Raw genomic sequence first — 24,163 nt, 5'->3', positions numbered from 1 at the left:
CCTTTAATTAAAGAATTGAATTTAATAGATGTCTGGAGAAGGCAACATCCAAGAGAGGAATTATTCATTTTACTTGTGATATCAAGATTCCTACACTAGAATTGACTCATCTTTGGCATTGTCTCCACCATCCTACCTTCCATTTGGGCCAAAGTACTTGGCTCAGTTACTGTCTATTGTAATGCCAGAAAAACAGGCCACAATATGTAGATGATGCTTTAATTTGTTGCTGTTGGGAAAATTTTATAGTTTTGTTAGAACTTAGATAGAGTTGCTCTGTAAGACGAACTGCCCCTCTACTGCCAATAGTTTTCTATTATGGGATACATTGAAGGCTTAAGGGGTCAGATAACTGGATACACCAAGGGTATTAAAAAGCATATAAAACAGCCTGAGCACTGGCTGCCATGACATGACAAATCTATCAACCCATGATACACATTTTTGTGAACGTCATGAATGTTGTGAGTCACTGTGGTTGATTAAGTGTTAAATGTGGAGAGTGTAAGAAAGGGTGGTGGGGAAGAGAAGGGGACAGAAAAATCTTGAACTCTACAGAAAATCTGGTATAAAATTGATAAATGTAATCAATATTGATATGTCAACATTAACTCTGAGTTTAGAAAATCATAAAATATAAAAAGGAGCATATGAAAGAAACAAATTTGGAACAGGAAATTACCTTATTGGAAAAAGATTATCAAAGATTGGGCTCCAAGAATAAATATAAGAATTTAATGAATAAAGACCTCCAATATAATGCAAACATATAGAATAGAAATGATCCTAAGATTAAAACAATAGTATTATGAGCTGGGGGAAGTTGTCCTGGCAGGTGAGGGCAGAAGAAGTCGAGAACAATTAATGCGATTCAAATGGGTGAAGACAAGATTCCATATAAACTAAAGGAGATAAATGAATCGTTTATAAAGTTCTGAAGAGTTTTATAAATCAGAATCAGAGGGCAACCCATTCAAAATAGATTAATTCTTGTCAACATTAGAACTACCAAATTTGGATCAAGACTAACAAGAGGGGCTGAATAGTCCCTTCTCTAAAGAGGAGACCGAGGAAGCCCTGGGCTCATTGAAGCAACAAATCAACAAGCTCCCCACTGAATTTTATAAAGAGTTTAAAGATCTTTCAAAGCCCCTTATTATGGAAATTGTGGACCAAACAGCAGAGACGCATACCCTCCTGGAATCTTTCTCAACGGCAATCCTTGCAGTGATCCCAAAAAAGAGGGAACCATTGAATCCCCCCTCCTATAAGCCAATTTTATTATTGAATGCAGATTATAAATTATAGCAAAGGCATTGGCCAATATGTTGGCTCAATATTTACCGAGATTAATTAATCCAGGCCAAGCTAGATTTGAGAAAAAAAAAATTAAATAAAAATTTTTAAAAAACAGCATACAACATATGCAGATTACTTATCATGCATCTAGTAGTCAGGGTGGACCTGGGCGTGGCTGTAGCATTGGACACGGAGGTCTTTGACAGACTGGAATGGGACACTTTATTTAAAGTATTGGAGAGATTTGGATTGGGACAACCATTCATAAATTGGGTCAAGATGCTATATTATAAGCCTCAAGCTAAAATTACAACAAAATGGGCAAATGTTTCTGTTGGGCAGGGTTGTCTGCTGACCCAGCGTTGTTTATGTTAGCCATTGAACTGGTGGCAGAGGCCAATCAGTGGGATCCAGATAATAAAAGGGCTTCTGAGTGGGGCCAGGAGGTGCAATTTATTTGCTGAAGATGTACTAGTATATTTGTCAGACCAGGGAGTGTCATTGGCCAGTCTGAGGACCAAACTGGAGGATTATGGCAAGATCTTAGGATACAACCGAAATCTGTGCAATAGCAAAATCATGCCCTTGACAAATGGGGACAACAGACAGTATCAACAAGGGAGCCAATTTAAAATGGTCACAAGAGGGCATCAACTATTTGGAGATAAAAGTGCATAAGGATATATAAACAATCATCTCCCTTTGCTCTGGAAGATGGAGGAGGACCTTGGTAGATGGAGAAACCTGCCCATAACTTTGGCAGGGTCAACTGTATTAAAATGAAAGTAACGACAATATCCATTTCAGTCCTTGCCCAAAGCTTCTTTAAGATGCTCAACGGATTTGTCAGGAACTCTTTGTGGAACAGTAAGGCGGCGAGGGTCACCATAGAAAAATAGACAGGGTATGAACTGGGAGGTCTGAAATTGCCAGACTTTTGAAAAAACTATTGGGCAGCCCAATTGAAGTTTGTTGCTTCTCTCTGTGAGGGAGGTGGTATTTCTCTCCCCCCCCCACCCCCCCGGGACAAATTGGACTGCACATGGTAGGAGAAAAGATAGGAGATTAATATACATGGGTATATTAATAAATTGATAAAGGGAAATAAATAATCCCATGTTAAAACATACAATTCAGACATGGCAAAATATAAATCAATAGATCAGGCTTAAGGGGGGGGGGGGTGGGGGTTATCTCCTAAAACACCCTCGCCCCTGAACAAATTAATACCCATGAGACTGGATAATAAGATCCTGGACATCTGGTGCTGGAAGGGGATCAGGTTTATAGAGGATTGTTATAAACGGAGACAGCTCATGTCACTCAAACAGCTGAGGAATTAGTATGATTTGCCAAACAAAACTTTCTTCCATCTAAACGATAACATGGGTCATCTATGGGCTTGCCAGTGTGTAGCGACATGAAGACTAATTTGAACACAAGTTTATCTCTATAATGTATTTCTTACTCCCAAGTGAGGGCTCGAACCCAGGTTTACACAAGGCAAAGGAAAATTGGAAATCGAACTTGGCCACAATAACCCACGAGCAGTGCCGAACAGACCTGTGTCAAGATAGCATAACAGCAATTGTTAATGCCAGGTAGATTGGTGCAATACAATTTCTTGCACCAACTGTACTTCACCACAAAAATTGCACAAATCTAAAATCAGAAATTTCAGAGATGTGCTTTAGGTATGGTGTGGAGATTGTAACCTTATCCATTCAATCTGGCTGTGTACAATGTTGAGATCCTTCTGGGAGGACCTGGGGAACATTCTGAAAAAATAACAAAAGTGGATTTTACACAGGATCCAGAATTGTACCTTTTGGGAAACATTGTGGACGTTTGTTTTAAACTGTCCAAGTACCAAATTCAGTTTGCGAAGGTCGCCTTGGTAGTTGCCAGGAAATGTACAGTGGTCAAGTGGAAGTCCGACTCCCAACTAAATACTACACGATGGAATATGGAAATGCAGAGTTGTATTCCCCTGGAGAAAATCAGTTACAATTTGAGGAGGAAATATGGCACATTCATTAGGGTATTGTGACAGAGTACATAGATACATTTTTGGGAGATAAATTGGGAAAAGTTTCTTAGAGTAGGTTACATACAAACACTTTAAAACAGATCTTATTTAAAATACTGGAGCTGTGCCCCATGTGAGGCATATCGGGGCCCCAGTCCTTTTGCAAGAGCTTTGAAGAGTGCTCAAGAGACTTCACTAATGGATTATTGCTTACAAAAGGCAACAGATAAAAGATCTTGTTGGAGCTGCAGATTGTCTGGAAGAGAACTTGTTCCTTTCAATACACTTTGGAGCATAAGAGACCATTTTTCTTTTGGCCATCTTGAGCTCTAAGCAACCTTTTCAAAAAGAGGAACTAGATTTACCTCTTCCCAGGAGTTACACCCTCAATTCTCTTACTTCCCTCCATCTCAATCTTTAACTTCTCTAATTGAAACTGTCTGTCCCTTTCAATCTTTTCCATCATATTTTCTTTGTCTTTCATCGTCCTCCCTCCATTGGTCTGCCTCATTGTCTGTGTTTCTCAGCCTCCCACACCCTCAGTTTCTCTCTTTCCTCTTCCACCCTCAGTTTCTCCTACTCCTATTGCAACTCAACAGATCTATCCTCCGGAAAATTATTTAAGTCTTTCTCAACAAATTTTCCCTCACCAATATATTTCACTATAATCCTCTGTATTTGTCACATCCAATGCTTGACCAGTCAGTTTTAATGCCTTAGAAATAACTATCAGTTCCTCTTTTCTCTTGCTCTGCAGGTGATGGTTGTGACAAAAATGTATCAACATCTATTGCTGCTGTTTTCCCTACACAAGCTTATTAGCTTGAAAAAATTAACTAATAAATCACAAAAACTCCAATTTTCAATCCGAAGGGACAAGCCCCCCATAAAATGTTACGAGCCCAGAGGACCCCAAAACCCAGTAGCAATAGATATTCACCAAGACAAACGGTTACTTAAACACAAGCTGTTTTTAATTTTCTTTAAACATGAAAATAGAATCAAACTTCAACTTGCCACTATTGACTACCTTAACCCCCTTCTAATTCTAAGTGTGTAATGTGTTTGTAAGTTCAGAGAAGTTCTTTGGTCCACAGTCCAATCTGACTTCTCATTCCTCCAAGTTCACTGACTGCAGGCAATTCTTATACTGTGCACAGAATTTAACATTTATAAAGTTCACCAGGCTTTGGTGCTTGAAAGGTAAATGGTTACCACTCAGGAAGGTTCTTGTCAGTTTTCAGGGAGATTTGTTGTTCCAGGACATCCACAACTGATACTTCCATCAGCCACCTCAGTGTCTTGTTGACAAAATTTCTCCCTTCAGGATTCTCCAGATGATAATCTCTTTCTTTTAGGTCGTCACAGAGTCCCTTTTTGTTTCTCTTATTCCAAGTGAAACATAGACAGCCATAAACCACAAGGGCTTTGACCAGGCCTTCTTCCAAATGGGACTTTCCGCAAGCTTGCCAGCATGTCCTGTTCCAGTCCCAGCTGCTTCTGCTGGTTGTAACACTGTGGAAACGATGTGTGTGCATGTGTGTGTGTCTCTCTCTCTGGCAGAAAGCCTGTTTGGCACTCTTACTTGCAAAACCATATGACCCTTTTAGAACAGCAAGTTCTCTTCCAGACAATCTGCGGCTTCAACAAGATATTTCATCTGTTGCCTTTTTGTAAGCAACAATCCATTAGTGAAGTCTCTTGAGCACTCTTGAGCACTCTTCAAAGCTCTTGCAAAAGCTGTGGAGCAAATATGTTTCACATGGGGAAGAGCTCCAGTACTTTAAATAAGATCTGTTTTCAAGTGTTTGCATGTGACATACTCTAACAAACCTTTCCCAATTTAACTCCCAAAAGCATATCTATATACTGTTACACTATCTTGTACTCCTCAAGACCTTTAATTGCAAATCCAAATGTTAATATTTTGTCCACAACTCAATTAAGGCATGCTCTTTCCTGGTCATGTTGATTTCTCATTTTCCATGCACTATAATTCCTTCCACTTGACCCACATAACCATTCATTCTGCTCCACTGAGTGATCACTATCCATACTGTCAATGAATTATTTTGGAAACAAAAGACTGGTTTACACTTGTATGTCAATTCTACCTTCAGCCACTGCTGCCGATTTAGAGTCGGATACAATCTTCTGCAAATACCTCTTGGATTGTGTTGGCAGAATTCAATACCCCATCGCTATTTGTGTGTCACTGACAGCCACATCCATTGTTTTAACCATCAGTATGCTTACCCCAGGGAATAAAACTTGTACATTATTCCTAATAGTGAAGTAAGTTACTTAGAATAGGAAGAAAGTCAATGGCAATTTAAATGTAGTTTACTTGAAGGCCAGTATCTCACCTGATCTACTTCAGTGTCTGTAAACTTCTGCATGAACTTTTTTATAGACATACTTCCAGCTGGCTTCCGCTTTCCTGAACCAGGTACGCACTGTGCCGTGGTCCTCACTAAATTGGGAGTAGTCTGTCCGCTTCCTGTTGTAATAGTACTCTCCTCCTTGACTGCAGACTGAACTTGTGTCAGGTGATTCCATTGTCCTGGAACAGGAAGGTTCTCCATCCTGAACTTTCTCAGCACTTCTTCATGTACATACCAGCACTTCAGTCTGAAGGCCATTCTTTTTTCATACACCCCATTTTCTCTAATGAGTCGCTGTAATTTTGCTTTGGATGGGATCGATACGTCCTCATCCACTGTCCAAGTCTCAAACCTGGAGGCATCAGAGCCTGGTGGACTTGAATCAGAAGGAGGAAGTGCTAGCACATCTGCTGAAGGTTTACGCTTGTACCACTCCTGAAATTCCTTGATAATGGCTTTTTGTCCATTCACATTCCCATGTAGCAGTGGAACCAGGCTCATTAATACTAAATGGAAGAAAATACATCGTTATGAAACAAAGCAGCATATCAGAGGAAACTAGTGAAACGGTTGCAGCTTGGTTCCATTCTTTAATTACATGCACAACTTCCAACAAAATTGCCAAATGCCTCACAGTGGCTCGAATGAACATTTGACATTTTCTCCGCAAGATTAAACCTTGGGTAAAGCAAACACTGCTCAGTTGGAAGGCAAATCACAATATCACCATTGCTCAAAGGAAGCAGCAATCTCTCCCATATTGAAAGGTTTTGGATTGAGGCTCCACCTCAGCTAAATGTAAAAAGAGAAGCTAATACTTTAATGCAAAAAAAGGGACTACATTTTGAAATGCTACCTTGCAGAGAAGTCCCTAACTATCACTTCAAATGCCTCTTAGTTGCAAAACCAGATTCTCTTGTTCCTCCTTTCAACTGAACTAACAGTACAATGGTATCATTATAGTTTTTGATACCGCATTTTTGGAGAAATAGTGCAAGTGATTTTATTGGAAAGCCTCATCATCTACATTTGTTTTATATTTGGACATGCTAAAATGTTCCTGGAATTTAAACATTCTTTCCATTTATTTATTTTTTTTGCAAACAATCTACAAAGAATATGGTTAACCTCTAAGTGCCAGAGTAGCAGGCCATTAAAGTTCAATTCTTTAGTGCTTAGAAATTAAGTTTAACAATCGCTAAGAATTCAATTGAAGGAAGGACAACAATTTTCAGCATTCTGCATAGATTAAGGATTTCCTTACTTTGTTCTTCCTTTAGTTTCCCATTTTGTATTTCCTGCAGTTGCTCATCTTCTACCTGGTTTTCAAACATGTGAATTGAAAACTGTTGAAGTATCTTCATGGTAGGGTCATGCAACACATCACAGCTGCCTTCCCAAAAGCATCCGAGCAAAGTGGGCTGTAGCACTTGAAATTTCTTCCCTTTCATCAATTCATCCCATTCTTTTGCCCTCATCCGCTGACGGATTTTCTGTTTTTCAGGATTTTCACCTTCCTGGAAAAAGCAAAGTATTAAACTCAAAATAACATTGTTCGTTGAAGGTAGTAATTCATCACCTTATCTAACTATATCTGCACATTTTATTTGCCCCAATCCAAGGGTAAGGCATGCCAGAGAAGAAGATTACAGTGTATCAAATTTTTTGAGAGAAGGGAAACAAAGGTTGGTTTGCATCAACAACCCACTTCTAGTTCAAACAAGCAGCGTACAAATTGTTGACCACATCTGCATCACATCCAAGCTAAGCCAATTTTCTATAATTTTGTTTTACATAGACTATTCAAGTTCCAACTTCCTTTGTCTGCCAATCTAGATTCTGTTCCAAATTAGATCAAGCTTAGCCCAAAGCAGAAATTAAACCTACTTTATCAACTGCTACATTACAGGTCTTTTATTCATGAGCTTTTAGGTAGTGAAGAAACACATCATTACCAGAGGCTCAGATGTTGCTGACATGAAGCCATACCTCATCAGTCACACCTTCTCCTTCAGACAGGTAGCCATGGGGGACAAAAAATCCATCGTCGTCATCTTCGTCATCTCCCTCATCGTCGTCGTCCTAGACGATGGAAAACAGTCATGTGCAAAATTTGCATTGGAGGATGCTTATTCCAGAACCCCACAATCACAAGAGACATCAATGGAGCAACATGAAAAGGAAACCCCTGGTGTAACACAACACATTACATTACCATGCTTTGTCCACTGCTCTACTCATTATACAGCCAAGACTGTGGCCGGGCACAATTCCAATGCTATCTACAAGTTTGCCAATGACATCACAGTTGTTGGCAGAATCACAAACGGCAATGAGGAATTGCACAGGAGGGAGAAAAATCAGCTTTTTAAATGGTGTAACAACCACCATCTTGCGCTCAACATTAGCAAAATCAAGATGATTGTGGACCAGTCCTCATCAAGGGCTCAGTAGTGGAGAGGATTAAGAACTTCAAATTCCTGGGTGTCAACATCTCAGAGGAGCTGTCCATGTTGATGCATTCACAAAAACCGCTTGCCAGCAGCTATTCAGCAGTATGTCACTTAAAAACTTCCACAGGTGTACCACGGAGAGCATTCTGGCTGGTTGCATCACTGCCTGGTATGGAGGGGGCAACTCTCAGGACAAGAACTCCAGAGGGTTGTTAACTCTGCCTGTGACATCACAGGTACCAAACTTCACTCCATCGAGGACATCTACATGAGATGGTGTCTTTATCTTGAGCCTCTAGCCTCAAAAAGCCTCCACCACCCAGCCCAGGCCCTCTTCACTGTGCTACCGACTAGAAATGAGCACTCAGTGGCAGAAAGATGGCTGGATAATCAGTGAACCAAAGACATTGCATTACTATTTTTAATTATAGAAGTGTTGTAAGATGTTACATGAATTTTAAACTATGATTCGTCTGGAAAAACACCAAATTTTATGATTTGTTCAAGACAAATTATGATCCTGAACCATGCTGAAGCCCCCACCCCATTTAAAGGCAGAAAATGTTAGGCTCTTGATTAGCCATGGCATGAAAGGGAGAAGGCTGGGGAATGGGAAAATGCATCAGCTCATAATTGAATGGCGGGGCAGATTCAATGGGCTGAATAGCCTATTTCAACCATGGGTCCTATGGCCTCAAATGCTTCTATTTTCATCTACCCAAAATTGAAAATGCAGCATCCAATATATTTTGTGCATGTCTGTTTTTGTGTTCTCCATGCAAATCAATATGGAGCACTCTAGAAATGTCCAAGGTTCAGTCGAAGTAACATTTAATGCTGAATATCATGACCACGTTGATCTTTTAAGGTTGCATGAAGTTCAAAAAGAATAAAATTGAATTTGCACTAGGGACACCTCAATTAGTTACAGTCCTATGCATCAACGTACATTCAGAATCAAAACAAGTGCACAAACCCAGTTCCACACAAGCCCAAAAAAGCAAAGCAACATTGGCAGAAACTTTCATAAGCCCATAGAGTTAGAGAAAGGACAAAGCAAGAGACAGCAAAAGAACATCAGTCTCGCCTCACTGGTTCCATACATCCAAGGAGCAGGCAGCAGTAAAGAGAACAGCAGTGATGTGCCTGTCTCAGTGCTCAGGCAAGGGGCAGGCATGTAGTCAACAACTGAGTGTTTTATTTCCTGGGCAACGCCTGGTATCCTGCTAGTTTAAAATAAAAGTGTGCCAGATTTTTGTGATAAAACAAAATGTTCCATTTCAATTTTTACCCATTTTCTGTTATTAAAAATAAGTTCCTTGACATCATAATATCACCCAGATTATTAAATATGAATTAACCAAGCTATCATCAAATGTACTGACTCCTTCACTGTGAGAAAGAGACTCTCCAGGTTCTTCTTCCTCCCATTCATCATCGCTGTCCACGTCGTAATCCAATAACGGCTGTAGGAATAAATTCAAATTTACACTTTTTTTTTAAAAAAAAAAGAAAGCTTCAAATACTTCAATTTTAGAAATACTGGCAAATAATCAGTCACAGTAATTCTGCACATAATATCCAAGACGACAGTTTGTAACCACTTTTGATGCAAAGCATTAAACAATACAATTTTTATTTTACTTAATGCAAATTCTAGAAATGTCATTATTTTGCTAAGGTGAGAGCCTGTCAGGGTATTCTATAAAACAGAAGTGATGGGTCTCCAAAGGATCCTAACTTCAGAAAACAATTTGTCTTTCCAAAAGAAAAAAATGTTAAGAACTGCATGTCACAAACAACTCAGATCTCCAAATTACTTTTGGCTGTGCCCAATAAGTATCTCAAGAAGCCAGCCTAATTGCTTGATCCTATGCAACAGGGAATCAGCAGTCCAATGATGCATTTACCATTGAGCAATTGCAATTTTTGGATTCCAGGTACCATGATTAACAGGAGCATCAGATGTTACACTGCAAGCTTAAAAATATGGAGGACCCTGGTTTATGGAGGACCTGCACTGCAAGAAAATAGTCCTTATAGAGAGTTTCTGCAATACGAACCCACGTCTCCTTACATCCCCCATTATCGGGGAGATCTATCCTATCAGATGTTGCTCGTTAATAAGCCATTTACCAGCAATAAAAGTCCCTCCATTATTTAATGGGGGTTGGGCAAAAAAAAAAATCACATGAAAGATTTTTATTGCCTCCATTACCAAGTGACTCAACAATGAAAATTGACAAAACATTTCTTTTGCATTCATTTTTTAGCCACATAAATTCTCAGAGCAACTCTTATTCCAAACCACAAATATTTTGATTAATGATATGCAAATTAAGGGTGCATTTCCAGAATTGAATTCAGAGACAGCCATATAATTGGATATATAGGAATAGTCTAGTTAATTCAATATAGTCTAATGTTTTACTTCAATAACTTTTATAAAAAAAGCTCCCTCCCCCCCACTTTGCTCACCATCTACAACAGCTTGCCATCAATAATGAGCCACTGTCAGGTAATCACTCATTGGCCAGGAGGTCAAAACAGATTGTCCTTGCTTATTATAACTTACTGTATGCTCAGTAGAATTAAAAATGTAAATAAAGTCTACTTTCAACAGTGGGTGGCATTTCAGGAGAAAACATTTACAATTCAGCATTACTTTTTCCTGCACAACCTTCCTTACCTCATCCTTTACAAAGGGATTCCGGGGACTTATCCTTGCACTTTTCTTCTGCCAGGTCCCCCAATAAGCAGGGCGATGATTTTCACGAAACTGTAGCAGCTTCATCCTGCAAAATTTCCTCCCATCACTACTCAAGTTAGTGTCAATCATAATCACATCACTGCTTCAAAAGAAAATGTAAAATTATCACCAATTTGGAAGTGAACATACATTATTTGCATACAAACTTGCTAAGATACAATTATTTATTGTAACCCGAACCTTGTCCATAAATTCTGCAACTTCAACATTAACTTCAACCAATACCCCACCTATTTGTAACTTGAAACATTACCAATATGCAAATTTTCTGAAGCACAAACTCATTTCACAAAATGTGCTGAAATCACGTTTAGTTCACGAGAACAATATAAAGAATCCTTGAACTTTTTACTTCAAAATGACGCACGTAAAAAAAAAAAGAACCAAGACATCTGGAAAGTCATTTGCCTCCTTTACAGCAACTGGCTTTTAGCTTCCAGTCATCAATCTTCTCTCCATGGTCAGGGACAAATTTGGTGAAGACGTTAAAAAAAAAGATGGGTTAGGAATTAGTCAAAGTAACAAATTGGATTCAAAAGTGCATCATCTTCACCATAAAATGATTAAATTATTAAAAATAACGCCATGTTTATATTCATTAAATGTATTTATTACATCTTTGTTTACAAGGTAAAGGAGTGGAAAAAGATGTTAAGATGGAGGGAAGGAAGAGTTGCATTTAAATTTAACAAATGTGGTAAGGTCATCTAGGTTCCAAATGCTAAAAATAATTAGACAAAAAGATGTGCTTAATTCAGAAAATTTTATATTTAGGGGATGAATTCTAGAAACAATGATTTTAGCAACCAAGCAGGAGTTAGCTCTGGGAAGGACACAGACAAGTTAATATCATCCCAATTGTCTTCACCATATTCTTATCAATTCATTCCTAACCACCCAAGACTCTCACATGTACAAAACAATATTTATATAGATGAAATATTAGTCCTGCCTATATATTTTTCTGTATGTGTTGATTGGTACCAAGGACTGGAGAATGCCGCCTCATCAGGTTGTACTTGTACAATCAGATGACAATAAACTTGAGAAAAGCCCATTCTTAAAAACAAGGCAATTTACTTTTACCTGCACGAACTGCTTTCAGTCAGACTTATTCTTGGACTTGTAGGGCCAGATGTTCTGGGCTTTTGATTGTGCAATTCTTTGAAGTAATTAGAACTGAAATTCTGATGTTCTAGTAACTCATCCAATTGTTCAAGAACTTCTTGATCCAAATATATTCTACTTGTTGGAGCAAGCACCATGTGTTCTTTGATTTCAAAAGGAGCAAATTTCCCACAGGAACCAGCTAGAGTCTGTGGAACAGATGGATATTTGATTACAGGTGTAGAATGGATTTATACACACTGGGAATATCCTCGGTGTATTCAAGTTTTCTGCACCATTCATTCTACTGTTAAATATGCCCGTTTTCAAAACACACAAACTCTCAGTGAAAAGAAAAAGTACAAAAGAAAAACTTGGGTTAGGAATGATGTTCCAAGAAATTGTATTCTGACCCAGAGCCTGGCACAGATTAGGAAGAATGCTCCATTAAAGTCCACCCAAAGGATTAAATGCTGCAAGCATGAGGGTACAAGTTCACAAAAAATACAAAGGAAAGAGTCAAGTGCAGTTACCAACAAATTTCTAACTCTGAAGGTGAGAAATTCTCAAATTTGTTGTAGGTACACAATCCCTTATCTGGAACCCTTGGTGGACAGTCGCCCAGCCGCCGCCCGCAATCGCCAGTCCCTCAGCTGCCACCCCCAACCACCGGATTTTGGAGCTTTCCAGATTTTAGATGTTCGGATAAAGGATCATGTACCTGCAGCTGCTAACATATAGGTAGAGAAAATTTAGTGAAATCAAGATCAAAGCAGCCAAATGCATCAAGGTTAAAACTCAACAGAAGTGGTAATCTCCCGAGATTGGAGGTGGTGGTAACCAAACCAATCACTGCAGAGAGAAAACAAAGAACAGCAGTCACCCAAGAACATTGACAAGAGAATAATGGGAATATCCCAAAAAAAAACAAAAAGTGAAATTCGGAGATCAAAGAGAAGATCTACTGCCACAGAAGGCAATAGTCTTGAGATCATTCATTCAGCAACACCCAAAAGAGAACAAAATGTGATCAATCCCCTGAAGCACAAATTAATGACAATTTTTCTTGTAGATGAACAGAACCCCATCAAAAAATTTCTCAGTAGTAATATTCAACAAGGCTGAAGTAATCATATCTGGGAAAGGCAGTGAAATTGCCTCAAAGTGCAAGCAAATGAAAGCGACGATAGATATAGGTTCCAAAACTATCCAGTTTCAAATATTTAAGGACAGTTTTAGCCAATATGCATGCAATTAATACAGCACGGCCATTCAACTCATCTGGTGAAAACATTATCAGCAAGTGTGCAGATGATACCAAGGTTGGAGTTTGTGGATGGAGCTGAAGGTTGTCAAAGGTTACAAAAGGATATACAGGATGCAGAGTTGGGCAGAGAAGTGGCAGATGGAGTTCAATCTGGTTAAGTGTGAGGTGATGCATTTTGGAAGGACAAACCAAAAGGCTGAGTACAGGGTTAATGATCAGTTATTTAAGAGTGTAAATGAACAGGGGTTCCTTGGGGCCCAAATTCACACTGTAAGGGATACTGGAATGTGAGAAGTCAAGCAAGTGCTAATTAAAAATGAAGTATTATGGGTTAACTTAAGGTGAAGGGATACTGGAATGTGAGGAGTCAAGCAAGTGCTAATTAAGAATGAAGTATGAACACCAAGTTGTTGATGCCTAGAATGCCTTGCCAGGGATGGTGGTGTAAACTGAAACATTAGGGGCATTTAAGAGACTCCTAGAAAGGCATGTGGATTGAAAAATAGAGGGTAGGGAGGGTATAGCTGAAGGGCCTATGCTGCAATCTTCTAAGTTAATCTTTTAACTTCATTGTTTCAACTCTTTTTAGAAAGTCCATTCATGTTTTCATCATTATCTCTTGGCAGACAAACATTTATCTTTTGACAGTATCATTGTCCTTTTTCTCTTCAAGATGTACTATTATTTCAGATGTTCATTTTCTACCAACTTTCCTATGCACTCATAATCCAAGGCATTTTTTTTCCTCCAACAATGGCACAGGTTCTTTATTATTGATGAAAGGTCTTTACCAAAATAACTTTTTTCCCTTTGTGCTGCATTCTGGCAATTTAACCTGTGATACAATGTGTTAATTAAATATATGCTTAGAAAAGGGATTAGAATTGGGTTAGCTGTTAGGTTGCATGCATTTTAGACAGAACATCACAGAAACTGAAACATTTGCAGAGTTGGGGGCCGTGTGTTTTTTTGTAAAGCTTGGAAACTGCAACATTTGCAAACTGAAACCAAAAAATAACAGCACCTGAAACATCAGGAGAGGAGTTAGTAGAAGGCAGTCTGAGAAAAGGCTCCTTTTTCAAGATTGAGTGGAGTTTTAATATGGTAGCCTGAGTATACTCTCTGTGGAAATCAGGAGGGACGGCTAGTTTTCCCAGTGTGGCAGAGAAGGACTCGGAGAAGAACCTGGAAATAAAGCAAGTTTCTTCTAGAAGACACTTCTGCTTGGGTTGTCCAACACGCAACAACCATCTCTCTGTAACCCTCCACAACTTTCCTGCCTGGTAATTCTAAGTAATGCTTGAATGTAAAGACTGTTTAATTCTGTGCACAGGATTGAAGATTGCTGGAAACTGGAGGGAAATGTGGAAGATTGGCCAGAAAATGGACTTTCTTGAAAACACATTAACACACACTTGTTCTTAGATTAGGTTGGGGGAAGAGACTGGGTAAATAACAGGGTTAATAAGTTAAGTCTTGATATTGTTCTATATTCAGAATTAAACTAATTTTGTTTAAGAAACCATTTTTGTGTATTTCTATTGCTGCTGGTATATGGAGTTCACTGAACTTGTAACAAACCTTTCCATTCATTTCTGGATTAGAGGTAAAAATTTAAAAACACAATCTGGAAAAATAAAGCCAGATAATGAAAAGGATGCTCAAGAGGAAAATTTTGCTTCAAGGTTTTGTTTATTTAAAATCTGCTATCCTTTTGTTCCGTGATTCAAGAGTTTATAGAAAGCAAGATTCTCCCTCAGGAAGATAAAGGCAGTAAACCTGTTTGCAAAGATAAACCAATGAACTTGTGCATGATAAAACACATAACCCCCTTGAACACACAAAGCACCAAATATCTCTGAATTATTCTTGTCAGAGAGCAGCAACAATTATCAAGGATCTACACCAGCCTTGTTCTCATTGCTGCCAATAAGGAAGGAAGTGCCAGTGCCACAGGACTTGCCTCAGATTTCTGAACAACATTCATTTGTATTTGCAGTTTGTTTACAGTTCTTTCTTGGCGGAGTTACTATTAGAAATTCTGCCTGGCCCATTGAAAAAGAATTTCAGTTGTGTGTTGTCATGCATGTCCTCTGACAAATTTAAAGTGGTACAGATTATTTACTCTCTCTCTCTTTGGCTTGGCTACGCAGACAAAGATTTATGGAGGGGTAAATGTCCACGTCACAAGGACAGGCAGCCACGTCACAAGGACAGGCAGCCACGTCACAAGGACAGGCAGCCACGTCACAAGGACAGGCAGCCACGTCACAAGGACAGGCAGCCACGTCACAAGGACAGGCAGCCACGTCACAAGGACAGGCAGCCACGTCACAAGGACAGGCAGCCACGTCACAAGGACAGGCAGCCACGTCACAAGGACAGGCAGCCACGTCACAAGGACAGGCAGCCACGTCACAAGGACAGGCAGCCACGTCACAAGGACAGGCAGCCACGTCACAAGGACAGGCAGCCACGTCACAAGGACAGGCAGCCACGTCACAAGGACAGGCAGCCACGTCACAAGGACAGGCAGCCACGTCACAAGGACAGGCAGCCACGTCACAAGGACAGGCAGCCACGTCACAAGGACAGGCAGCCACGTCACAAGGACAGGCAGCCACGTCACAAGGACAGGCAGCCACGTCACAAGGACAGGCAGCCACGTCACAAGGACAGGCAGCCACGTCACAAGGACAGGCAGCCACGTCACAAGGACAGGCAGCCACGTCACAAGGACAGGCAGCCACGTCACAAGGACAGGCAGCCACGTCACAAGGACAGGCAGCCACGTCACAAGGACAGGCAGCCACGTCACAAGGACAGGCAGCCACGTCACAAGGACAGGCAGCCACGTCACAAGGACAGGCAGCCACGTCACAAGGACAGGCAGCCACGTCACAAGGACAGGCAGCCACGTCACAAGGACAGGCAGCCACGTCACAAGGACAGGCAGCCACGTCACAAGGACAGGCAGCCACGTCACAAGGACAGGCAGCCACGTCACAAGGACAGGCAGCCACGTCACAAGGACAGGCAGCCACGTCACAAGGACAGGCAGCCACGTCACAAGGACAGGCAGCCACGTCACAAGGACAGGCAGCCACGTCACAAGGACAGGCAGCCACGTCACAAGGACAGGCAGCCACGTCACAAGGACAGGCAGCCACGTCACAAGGACAGGCAGCCACGTCACAAGGACAGGCAGCCACGTCACAAGGACAGGCAGCCACGTCACAAGGACAGGCAGCCACGTCACAAGGACAGGCAGCCACGTCACAAGGACAGGCAGCCACGTCACAAGGACGGGCAGCCACGTCACAAGGACGGGCAGCCACGTCACAAGGACAGGCAGCCACGTCACAAGGACAGGCAGACACGTCACAAGGACAGGCAGACACGTCACAAGGACAGGCAGACACGTCACAAGGACAGGCAGACACGTCACAAGGACAGGCAGACACGTCACAAGGACAGGCAGACACGTCACAAGGACAGGCAGACACGTCACAAGGACAGGCAGACACGTCACAAGGACAGGCAGACACGTCACAAGGACAGGCAGACACGTCACAAGGACAGGCAGACACGGTTGCAGCTGAAAATTGGTTGGTTGGGGTTGGGTGTTGGGTTTTTCCTCCTTTGTCTTTTGTCAGTGAGGTGGGCTCTGCGGTCTTCTTCAAAGGAGGTTGCTGCCCGCCGAACTGTGAAGCGCCAAAATGGACGGTTTGAGGCGATATCAGCCCACTGGCAGTGGTCAATGTGGCAGGCACCAAGAGATTTCTTTAGGCAGTCCTTGTTTATTTACTAGGATAACATTAATTAACAAGTACATGCTTATACAATTATGGTAAAATGGAACAAGTGAAAATAAAAGTTTATTTACAGGTATAGAAAATTCTCTTTTTAAACATGCAACTGCAACATCAATATACAATATTAATAAGCCAGTAGAAGTGCCTTTATGCAAGAATGTTTCAGACAAAAAAGTTCAAGTTTGAAACATTATCCTTACCTTAGGGGCTTGAGGAACCTTTGGTTTTTTAAAGAATCTAGTTATTTCCGAAATTTCCTTTACTTTTTCTGCCTTTAAGCGCTGGAATCATATTTAACATATATAACCTCAAATTACCATTAAATAGTAAAAGCTTTCAAATTATTGATTTTTACAGTTAATAAATGGCACCAATTTCAAATAATTAAAACACTTTAGTGCATATTCATAGGTCAATACATTTTTACAGCACACAAGCATGTATAGAGAAATAGAAGGCAGATCATATCGAGCAGCTTCCAAGCAGAATTATCATACTTCAGGTACGGTTACCTTTATATCCACACTAGCCTAAAAACATTACATTAAACTAATATCATTTTTTAAAATAAACATAACCACACATTATATGCATATTTTAACATACCAGGTAATTTCCTCCCCCCCCAACCCCCTCCCCACAGTATATGCACTTGAGTGCTAAATGAGAATGTTTTTACATGTTGAAAGGAACACTGGCAATTTAGAGCAAGCGTCAATTATAGTGAGCATTGAAAGAATGGACACAATTTATTATGAAAATGAGAATCAAATAGTAGCCATGAAAGGGTACAATTTATAGCAGGCTTGGGAAATTTTGAGAATATCTCTTTGCATTGAATGCCACGGTATTCCTAGAAACAGGACATTTTAGGCCATTTCATGTCAGGCATCTGCCCAGAGGCCTGCTACTAAAGTTGATTGAAAACATAAAACTTACCTTTCAGACAGCAGCCCTAAAAGGTTGCTCCAGCCTATCAAAAGGCGCCTCGTAGTGCACTCCGGGGCAAATGGAGGTGGAACGTAGAGCCACTGTCATAAATACACAATAGAGCAATGGCTGTCTTCCCTACCCTTAATGCCTCATGCAACTCGAACCACTTTGGTTCCCAGAACAGTTCCAGCTGCGTGGTGGATTATGGGTAGGGAAGACGGCCATTGCTTTGCTACATTTTGAGCCACAGTGAGTAGCCCAGAATGAAAGAGCAGCCTAGCGAGGCTGTCACACCGGCTGCCCCCTGACACCTCCCACTGTCCTGACAGCTCCCGCCCACCTCTCCTGCCTTTAGGGAGTCTTGGAGGGAGAGGGGCAAGTAGGGAAGATCGCTCATGGGCTGAAGGCATCATCAGATACCCCCTATCCAGCCACTTGCAATGGCTGTGCATTCAGATTAGGTGGTGGAGCACAGCACTCTGCCAATTATCCTTCCCTGAAAAGGGTTGGAATTAGTGCCTCGGAGCCAGCCATGGAGCATTCAGAAAGGTACATCTTTAGGTGCAAGGACGAAGAACCTCCTCCTTTACAGATGGGTATTTTCCCTGCTTAAAAGTGCCTCTGGGTAGGGCACTGCAATGTTAATTGCCCAGACCCATCTTTGAGGGAGGAGATTAACATATCAAGTGCCTCTGATTTGAGGCATTAGAATTAAAATCCTGCTTAATTCTGAAGCCTGCCTTTTGCACCTCCTTCACCAAGTTCCAACCCTGAGTGGAGTAAACCCAACACACCCCCTCTTCCCATCTTTCTACCATGTACCTCAAATCTACTTCCAAGGAAAATAGGTTCTTCCTATTAACCCTACTTGGCTTCACATTTTGTGCATTACCTCCCACACTGTAGTGATGTAATGTATTATACTGACTGCTTGCTATTGGTTAGGATTGTACATTTGGCATAACAGATGGTGCAACACATCCCACTGGTCAGTAGAGGTGGCTTCTTCTGTTAATAAGAGCCTATAGAATGATACAAGTCTGGTCCTTGTTTATGGCATATCACACACAAAAATAACTTTTAACCTAGTCATTTTCTAAGTCTTTGCAAATTCTCAAAAGCAGCATTTGATTAAATAGGAACGACTGCAGAAGCTGCAATAGTAGCACTTTTGTTTATTGAATTCCCTTCATCACTCTTCCTGTAACATGTTGACTGTAACTGTAATCACGTGCTGCGTGAGGGAGGAGGTTGAATGGAGTGGATAGTTGTTTGAAAATATAAATAAAGTGGGAGAATGCCAAAGTTTACCTGAAGATAAAATGTAGGATTGTCAGAAAGGTTAAAAAATTCAAAACAAATTTGCCTGTACCTTTTCTTCCTCTTTCAACCGTTTTTCCTCTCCCTTCTTTTTCTTCTCTTCCAATTTGGCCCTGTAAAATATTACTTTTTTAAAAAAAAAACATTGACAAATTTAAAATGGTAAATAATGTTCGATATACTTCAGAAAAGGGAATGGTATGCAAAACAACAGGGCTGGTATCAGACTGTATACATTCTGAAGTTAGTAGATTGTGGTTCATGTTTCACCATGAATCAAAAGCCACCACCTCTTAACTTTAGCAGAGAGCGGAAGTTCCAGAAAAATGAAGTCAGTATCACCGTGTTTTGCTCCCCAACTTTCATTCCTTTCTGCATCTACATCTGATGTAAAATTACATAATCCATTTAAATATTCATTGCATTTCTTTGCACCCAAAATAATCAACATTTTTAAAAATATTCAATGGATATCCCAACAATATTGTTGCAAAATTAATAAAACATTTCTCTCATATTTGGACTTGCATACACGATCCAATATCATTGCAGTCCTTGAGTTTGTCCCAGCAACTATACTGTTCAATTAAGAATTTAAACATTTTTCATCATATCAAAATTAATTGAACTAAATTGCATAGAGCTTCCCAATTGAAGAGTCACATTTCAGATAATTGTACGTTCCCAAAAAATGAGCTTTACTCGTGCATCAACAGCTGAAAAACATTTAAGACAACTCAAGTTCTCATTAGAGATCACAATAGTAAGGCTTTTGGAGTTAATCTTTCACTCCCGAGCCAGAAATCTCCCCCATGTATCAAAACAAAGAAACCCCCAGAATATAACTACACAAGGATGGGAAGAAAGCTACACACTCTAAAGCATCTTGTTTTTCTTTCCGTTTTTCCTCCTTCAATCTTAACCTCTCTGCTTTCTCCTTTTCTTCTTTTTCTTTTTTCTCTTTCCTTTCCTTGTCCTTTTGTTCTTTTTCCTCATCCTTCTTTTTCTTGGCTTCTTCTTTTGCACGCTCTTTGGCAAGTTTAGCCTCTTCTCTTACACGTTCCCTCTCTTCCTTTAATAGTTGGAGCTTTCGTTGTTTCTCTTCGCGCTGCTATGATAAAAACCCAGAAAGTATCAGCATATGACGAAGAACTGTTTTAAAGGTGGTACTGGAATGCCAGAAACATCAATTTGAACTAGTTTTTGTGATCCTGAACACATGATGATATCCCCCAAACACTTGCACTCCTCGATGTACACGGGGCACCACAGAAATACTCGAGCTGTTCTGAGAGACTGAAGATCTGAAGTCATGCAAAGAAAGATTGTGCACAAGATAGGAAGTCCTAACAACAAGGTAAAGCAGAATCATGAGACAAGGGAGCCGAACTCAATTTAAGAGAAGTGGCACAAATAACAGAGAAACATCTTGCTAATTATATTAAATCCCCACACTTCCATTTCTCCTCTGCAATTGAAATTTAGTACAGTCATTGAGAGACAAACACTGTTTAAAAAAATGGCTGAACGAAGAGTGCAAGAAACCCATTACATGGCCAAAACTCAACAAAGTTGCACCTCGACGCTGGACACAAGAGGATGCAGATGCTGAAATCTGGAGAATTAAAAAAAAACAAAAAAACCTGATGATGGAACTTGGCTGATTGGAGAAAAAGATGAAGGAATCAGCCAAAACTTTGGCAATTCCCCCCCACCCCATATAGACAAGTCCAAAGTGACAAAAGTAAAAATTTTAACTCAGCTTTTCTTTCGTTGAAGGTTAACACACATCCAGGCAAAAAAGTCCCGTGTATTATGACAATGAAAACAAGCATTTCCCAAAGGACTGCATTTAGCCTTCAAGTAAATTTTTTTTAAATTCTGCAAACTTTCAAAATGGAAACGACAGAGTTCTTCTATAGTTAGACAAAGGCCCCAGCAAATCTGCCCACCATCTGTAGAAACTATTATCTGAATGTGTCAGTGCTAACTACCCCAAGACCAGATACAATGTAGAAACTGGGACCACGGATACAATTCTGAGTGCTGGGAAAAGAAGATAGCGGAAAATAAGCAGCAAGACCATTAACTTAATGAACAAATACCTGTTGCAGTCGGGAAGTCTTGCTTTCCACCTTAGGAGTCCAAGGGATCTGCAAATCACAATAGTCCTTGTTCAAGCAGAAGTAAAATGGCAGCGTATGTTATTAAATGGGAGCCCTGATACAACTGGTCAGCTTCTTGCAGCATGCATTTCATCATTTTAAATAACATGCTCAATAGCAAAATTATGGGATTAAAACAGATTATGAAATCAATCCAACTCAGAAGGCGTTCAGGTCTTCATTATTAAACTTGTAAACATCTGCAAACTCTCCCTCCAGACAAATGCAAACATCTGCAAACTCTCCCTCCAGACAAATGCAAACATCTGCAAACTCTCCCTCCAGACAAATGCAAACATCTGCAAACTCTCCCTCCAGACAAATGCAAACATCTGCAAACTCTCCCTCCAGAGAAAAGTAAACATCTGTAAACTGTCCCTCCAGAGAAAAGTAAACATCTGTAAACTCTCCCTCCAGAGAAAAGTAACATCTGTAAACTCTCCCTCCAGAGAAAAGTAAACATCTGTAAACTCCCTCCAGAGAAAAGTAAACATCTGTAAACTGTCCCTCCAGAGAAAAGTAAACATCTGTAAACTGTCCCTCCAGAGAAAAGTAAACATCTGTAAACTCTCCCTCCAGAGAAAAGTAAACATCTGTAAACTCCCTCCAGAGAAAAGTAAACATCTGTAAACTCTCCCTCCAGAGAAAAGTAAACATCTGTAAACTGTCCCTCCAGAGAAAAGTAAACATCTGTAAACTCCCTCCAGAGAAAAGTAAACATCTGTAAACTGTCCCTCCAGAGAAAAGTAAACATCTGTAAACTCTCCCTCCAGAGAAATGTAAACATCTGTAAACTCCCTCCAGAGAAAAGTAAACATCTGTAAACTGTCCCTCCAGAGAAAAGTAAACATCTGTAAACTCTCCCTCCAGAGAAAAGTAAACATCTGTAAACTCTCCCTCCAGAGAAAAGTAAACATCTGTAAACTCTCCCTCCAGAGAAATGTAAACATCTGTAAACTCTCCCTCCAGAGAAATATAAATAGCTGTAAACTCTCCCTCCAGAGAATTTAAAGAAAGTTTCTTACAGATTTCCAGAGATTTGCAGTATCTTGATTTTAGACAAAGGTTCACGTGATGGATTTGGCCACCCTAGTTAAATTCATTACATGACGTTCAAGTTGAAGAGGACCTTTAAACAATTTAAATAAGAACTGAGCTGTGCAGTTCATGGCCATAAACAGGTACCCAGTTATCTGTGCACCAACAGCATCAGATCACGGTAGAATGTGTGATTTCACTCTGGTGCTCTATGCAGAACCAGTGACCAAAGCAATGTCATGAAACTTCAGCTTTTAGTTGAAATGCTGATTATAGAAACCACATAATAACAGGACCCAGAAACAAGTCTTCAAACCAAGAAATCTCCATGCCATCTTATTAGAACCTTTGATAGCAAGTATACAATTAAATGGATTAAGAATTTGATTCACCCGATTCATTAGGCTGCACCTGTATGTTTAGTGACATGAAAAGCTGCTAAAGATACATATCCAGGGATTTTTAAAAAAAACTTTTACACTGTATTTGCAGAATGTATTTATTATACTTGTGCTAAATGTTGCATTTCCTAAACGATTGCCTTGGTTTTAGATTGGTATTTTTAAACTAGATGATGACTGGGTGCCCAGGTCAGAATGCAACCTAATTATTAAATTGTTAGATGTTACATTCAAATTGATAAGCAAGATTGATCATCCTTATTTTGCCAACCACATCCTCATGGCTTTGAAGAGTATAATGAAGCACAGGTACTCCCCAACTTTCGACGGTAATTGGGACCAAAGGATCAGTCGTATCTGGAAATGGACACAAGTCAAAATATTGCTTGCGCACACAGAGTACCAAAGTCTTAAATCACACTTTTAAAAATCAAATCTTTTTTCATCATAGCTTTGATGATAACAACCTAAAGCTTTCTGAATTTGTTGATCAACCATGGCAAATCATTCCATTCTTGCCTGGTTAGTCAGTGTCTCGAGGTCCAAAGGCTGGGTGTGGCCCCCTTGGCTCCTGTGCGCACGCAGGGGGAGTTCACAGACTGGGGTTTGGTGGGCGCATGTGCGAGATAAGTGCCAAATGATATTGAATTTGTGCCCCTAACTCTAGCACATGTGCCAAACCAAACCCCAAGACACAAACCCACCACACACTTGCCAAAATCTCACATACACACAGGAATCAAGATGGCCGCGGCCAGCCTATGGACCCTGGAACACCAATTATCAAGGGAAGTACGCACATTTTGGCTCTTACATGCCCTGCCACCCTGTTATAGTTTGTCAGATGCAACATAATTTTATTTTTTCTTTAAATTAAAAAATTCAGTATGTGCAAATTACGTGCAGTAATTTTAATGTTAGTCAAGATCCCAAGAATCGAGATCACACTGACTGCTCCTTCCAAAACAAGACATTTTAAAATATTTGACAACATAAATATTAAGAGTTCTAAATAAAATGGTATGTGGAGGACATGTTTTACTTTTCAGATTTTAACTTTTGCAAGTGTCTTATTGAAGCTAAAGAGCATTTTTCAATTGACTGATAAATACTTTAATATTCTGAACCTTGTTGATATTGTCTTTGATGGAGTGGGTGTATGGAACAAGCTAAAAGATGAGG

At 40.2% G+C, this 24,163-nt stretch overlaps 1 protein-coding gene across 9 annotated transcripts in view; it reads right to left on the bottom strand.

Annotated features, from left to right (window-relative positions):
* chaf1a (chromatin assembly factor 1, subunit A (p150)) overlaps nt 1-24,163 on the bottom strand; it is a 46,356-nt gene that overhangs the window by 9,361 nt on the left and 12,832 nt on the right. For 6 of the 9 annotated variants that reach the window (XM_069928827.1, XM_069928829.1, XM_069928830.1 and 3 more), the window contains exons 4-13: nt 21,483-21,530; nt 20,253-20,488; nt 19,430-19,490; nt 17,325-17,405; nt 12,022-12,251; nt 10,855-11,017; nt 9,551-9,631; nt 7,702-7,794; nt 6,977-7,229; nt 5,695-6,218 (exon numbers count right to left, since the gene is read on the bottom strand). In XM_069928827.1, the coding sequence (XP_069784928.1) occupies nt 5,695-6,218; nt 6,977-7,229; nt 7,702-7,794; nt 9,551-9,631; nt 10,855-11,017; nt 12,022-12,251; nt 17,325-17,405; nt 19,430-19,490; nt 20,253-20,488; nt 21,483-21,530 (1,770 nt within the window). The remainder of the gene's footprint in view (nt 1-5,694; nt 6,219-6,976; nt 7,230-7,701; nt 7,795-9,550; nt 9,632-10,854; nt 11,018-12,021; nt 12,252-17,324; nt 17,406-19,429; nt 19,491-20,252; nt 20,489-21,482; nt 21,531-24,163) is intronic. The other 3 variants (XM_069928833.1, XM_069928834.1, XM_069928835.1) reach the window with 3 other exon arrangements.

Source organism: Narcine bancroftii, chromosome 3 (genome assembly GCF_036971445.1).
Source record: "Narcine bancroftii isolate sNarBan1 chromosome 3, sNarBan1.hap1, whole genome shotgun sequence".
Lineage (NCBI taxonomy): Eukaryota > Metazoa > Chordata > Chondrichthyes > Torpediniformes > Narcinidae > Narcine > Narcine bancroftii.
This window is presented reverse-complemented; position numbering and strand designations above follow the sequence as displayed.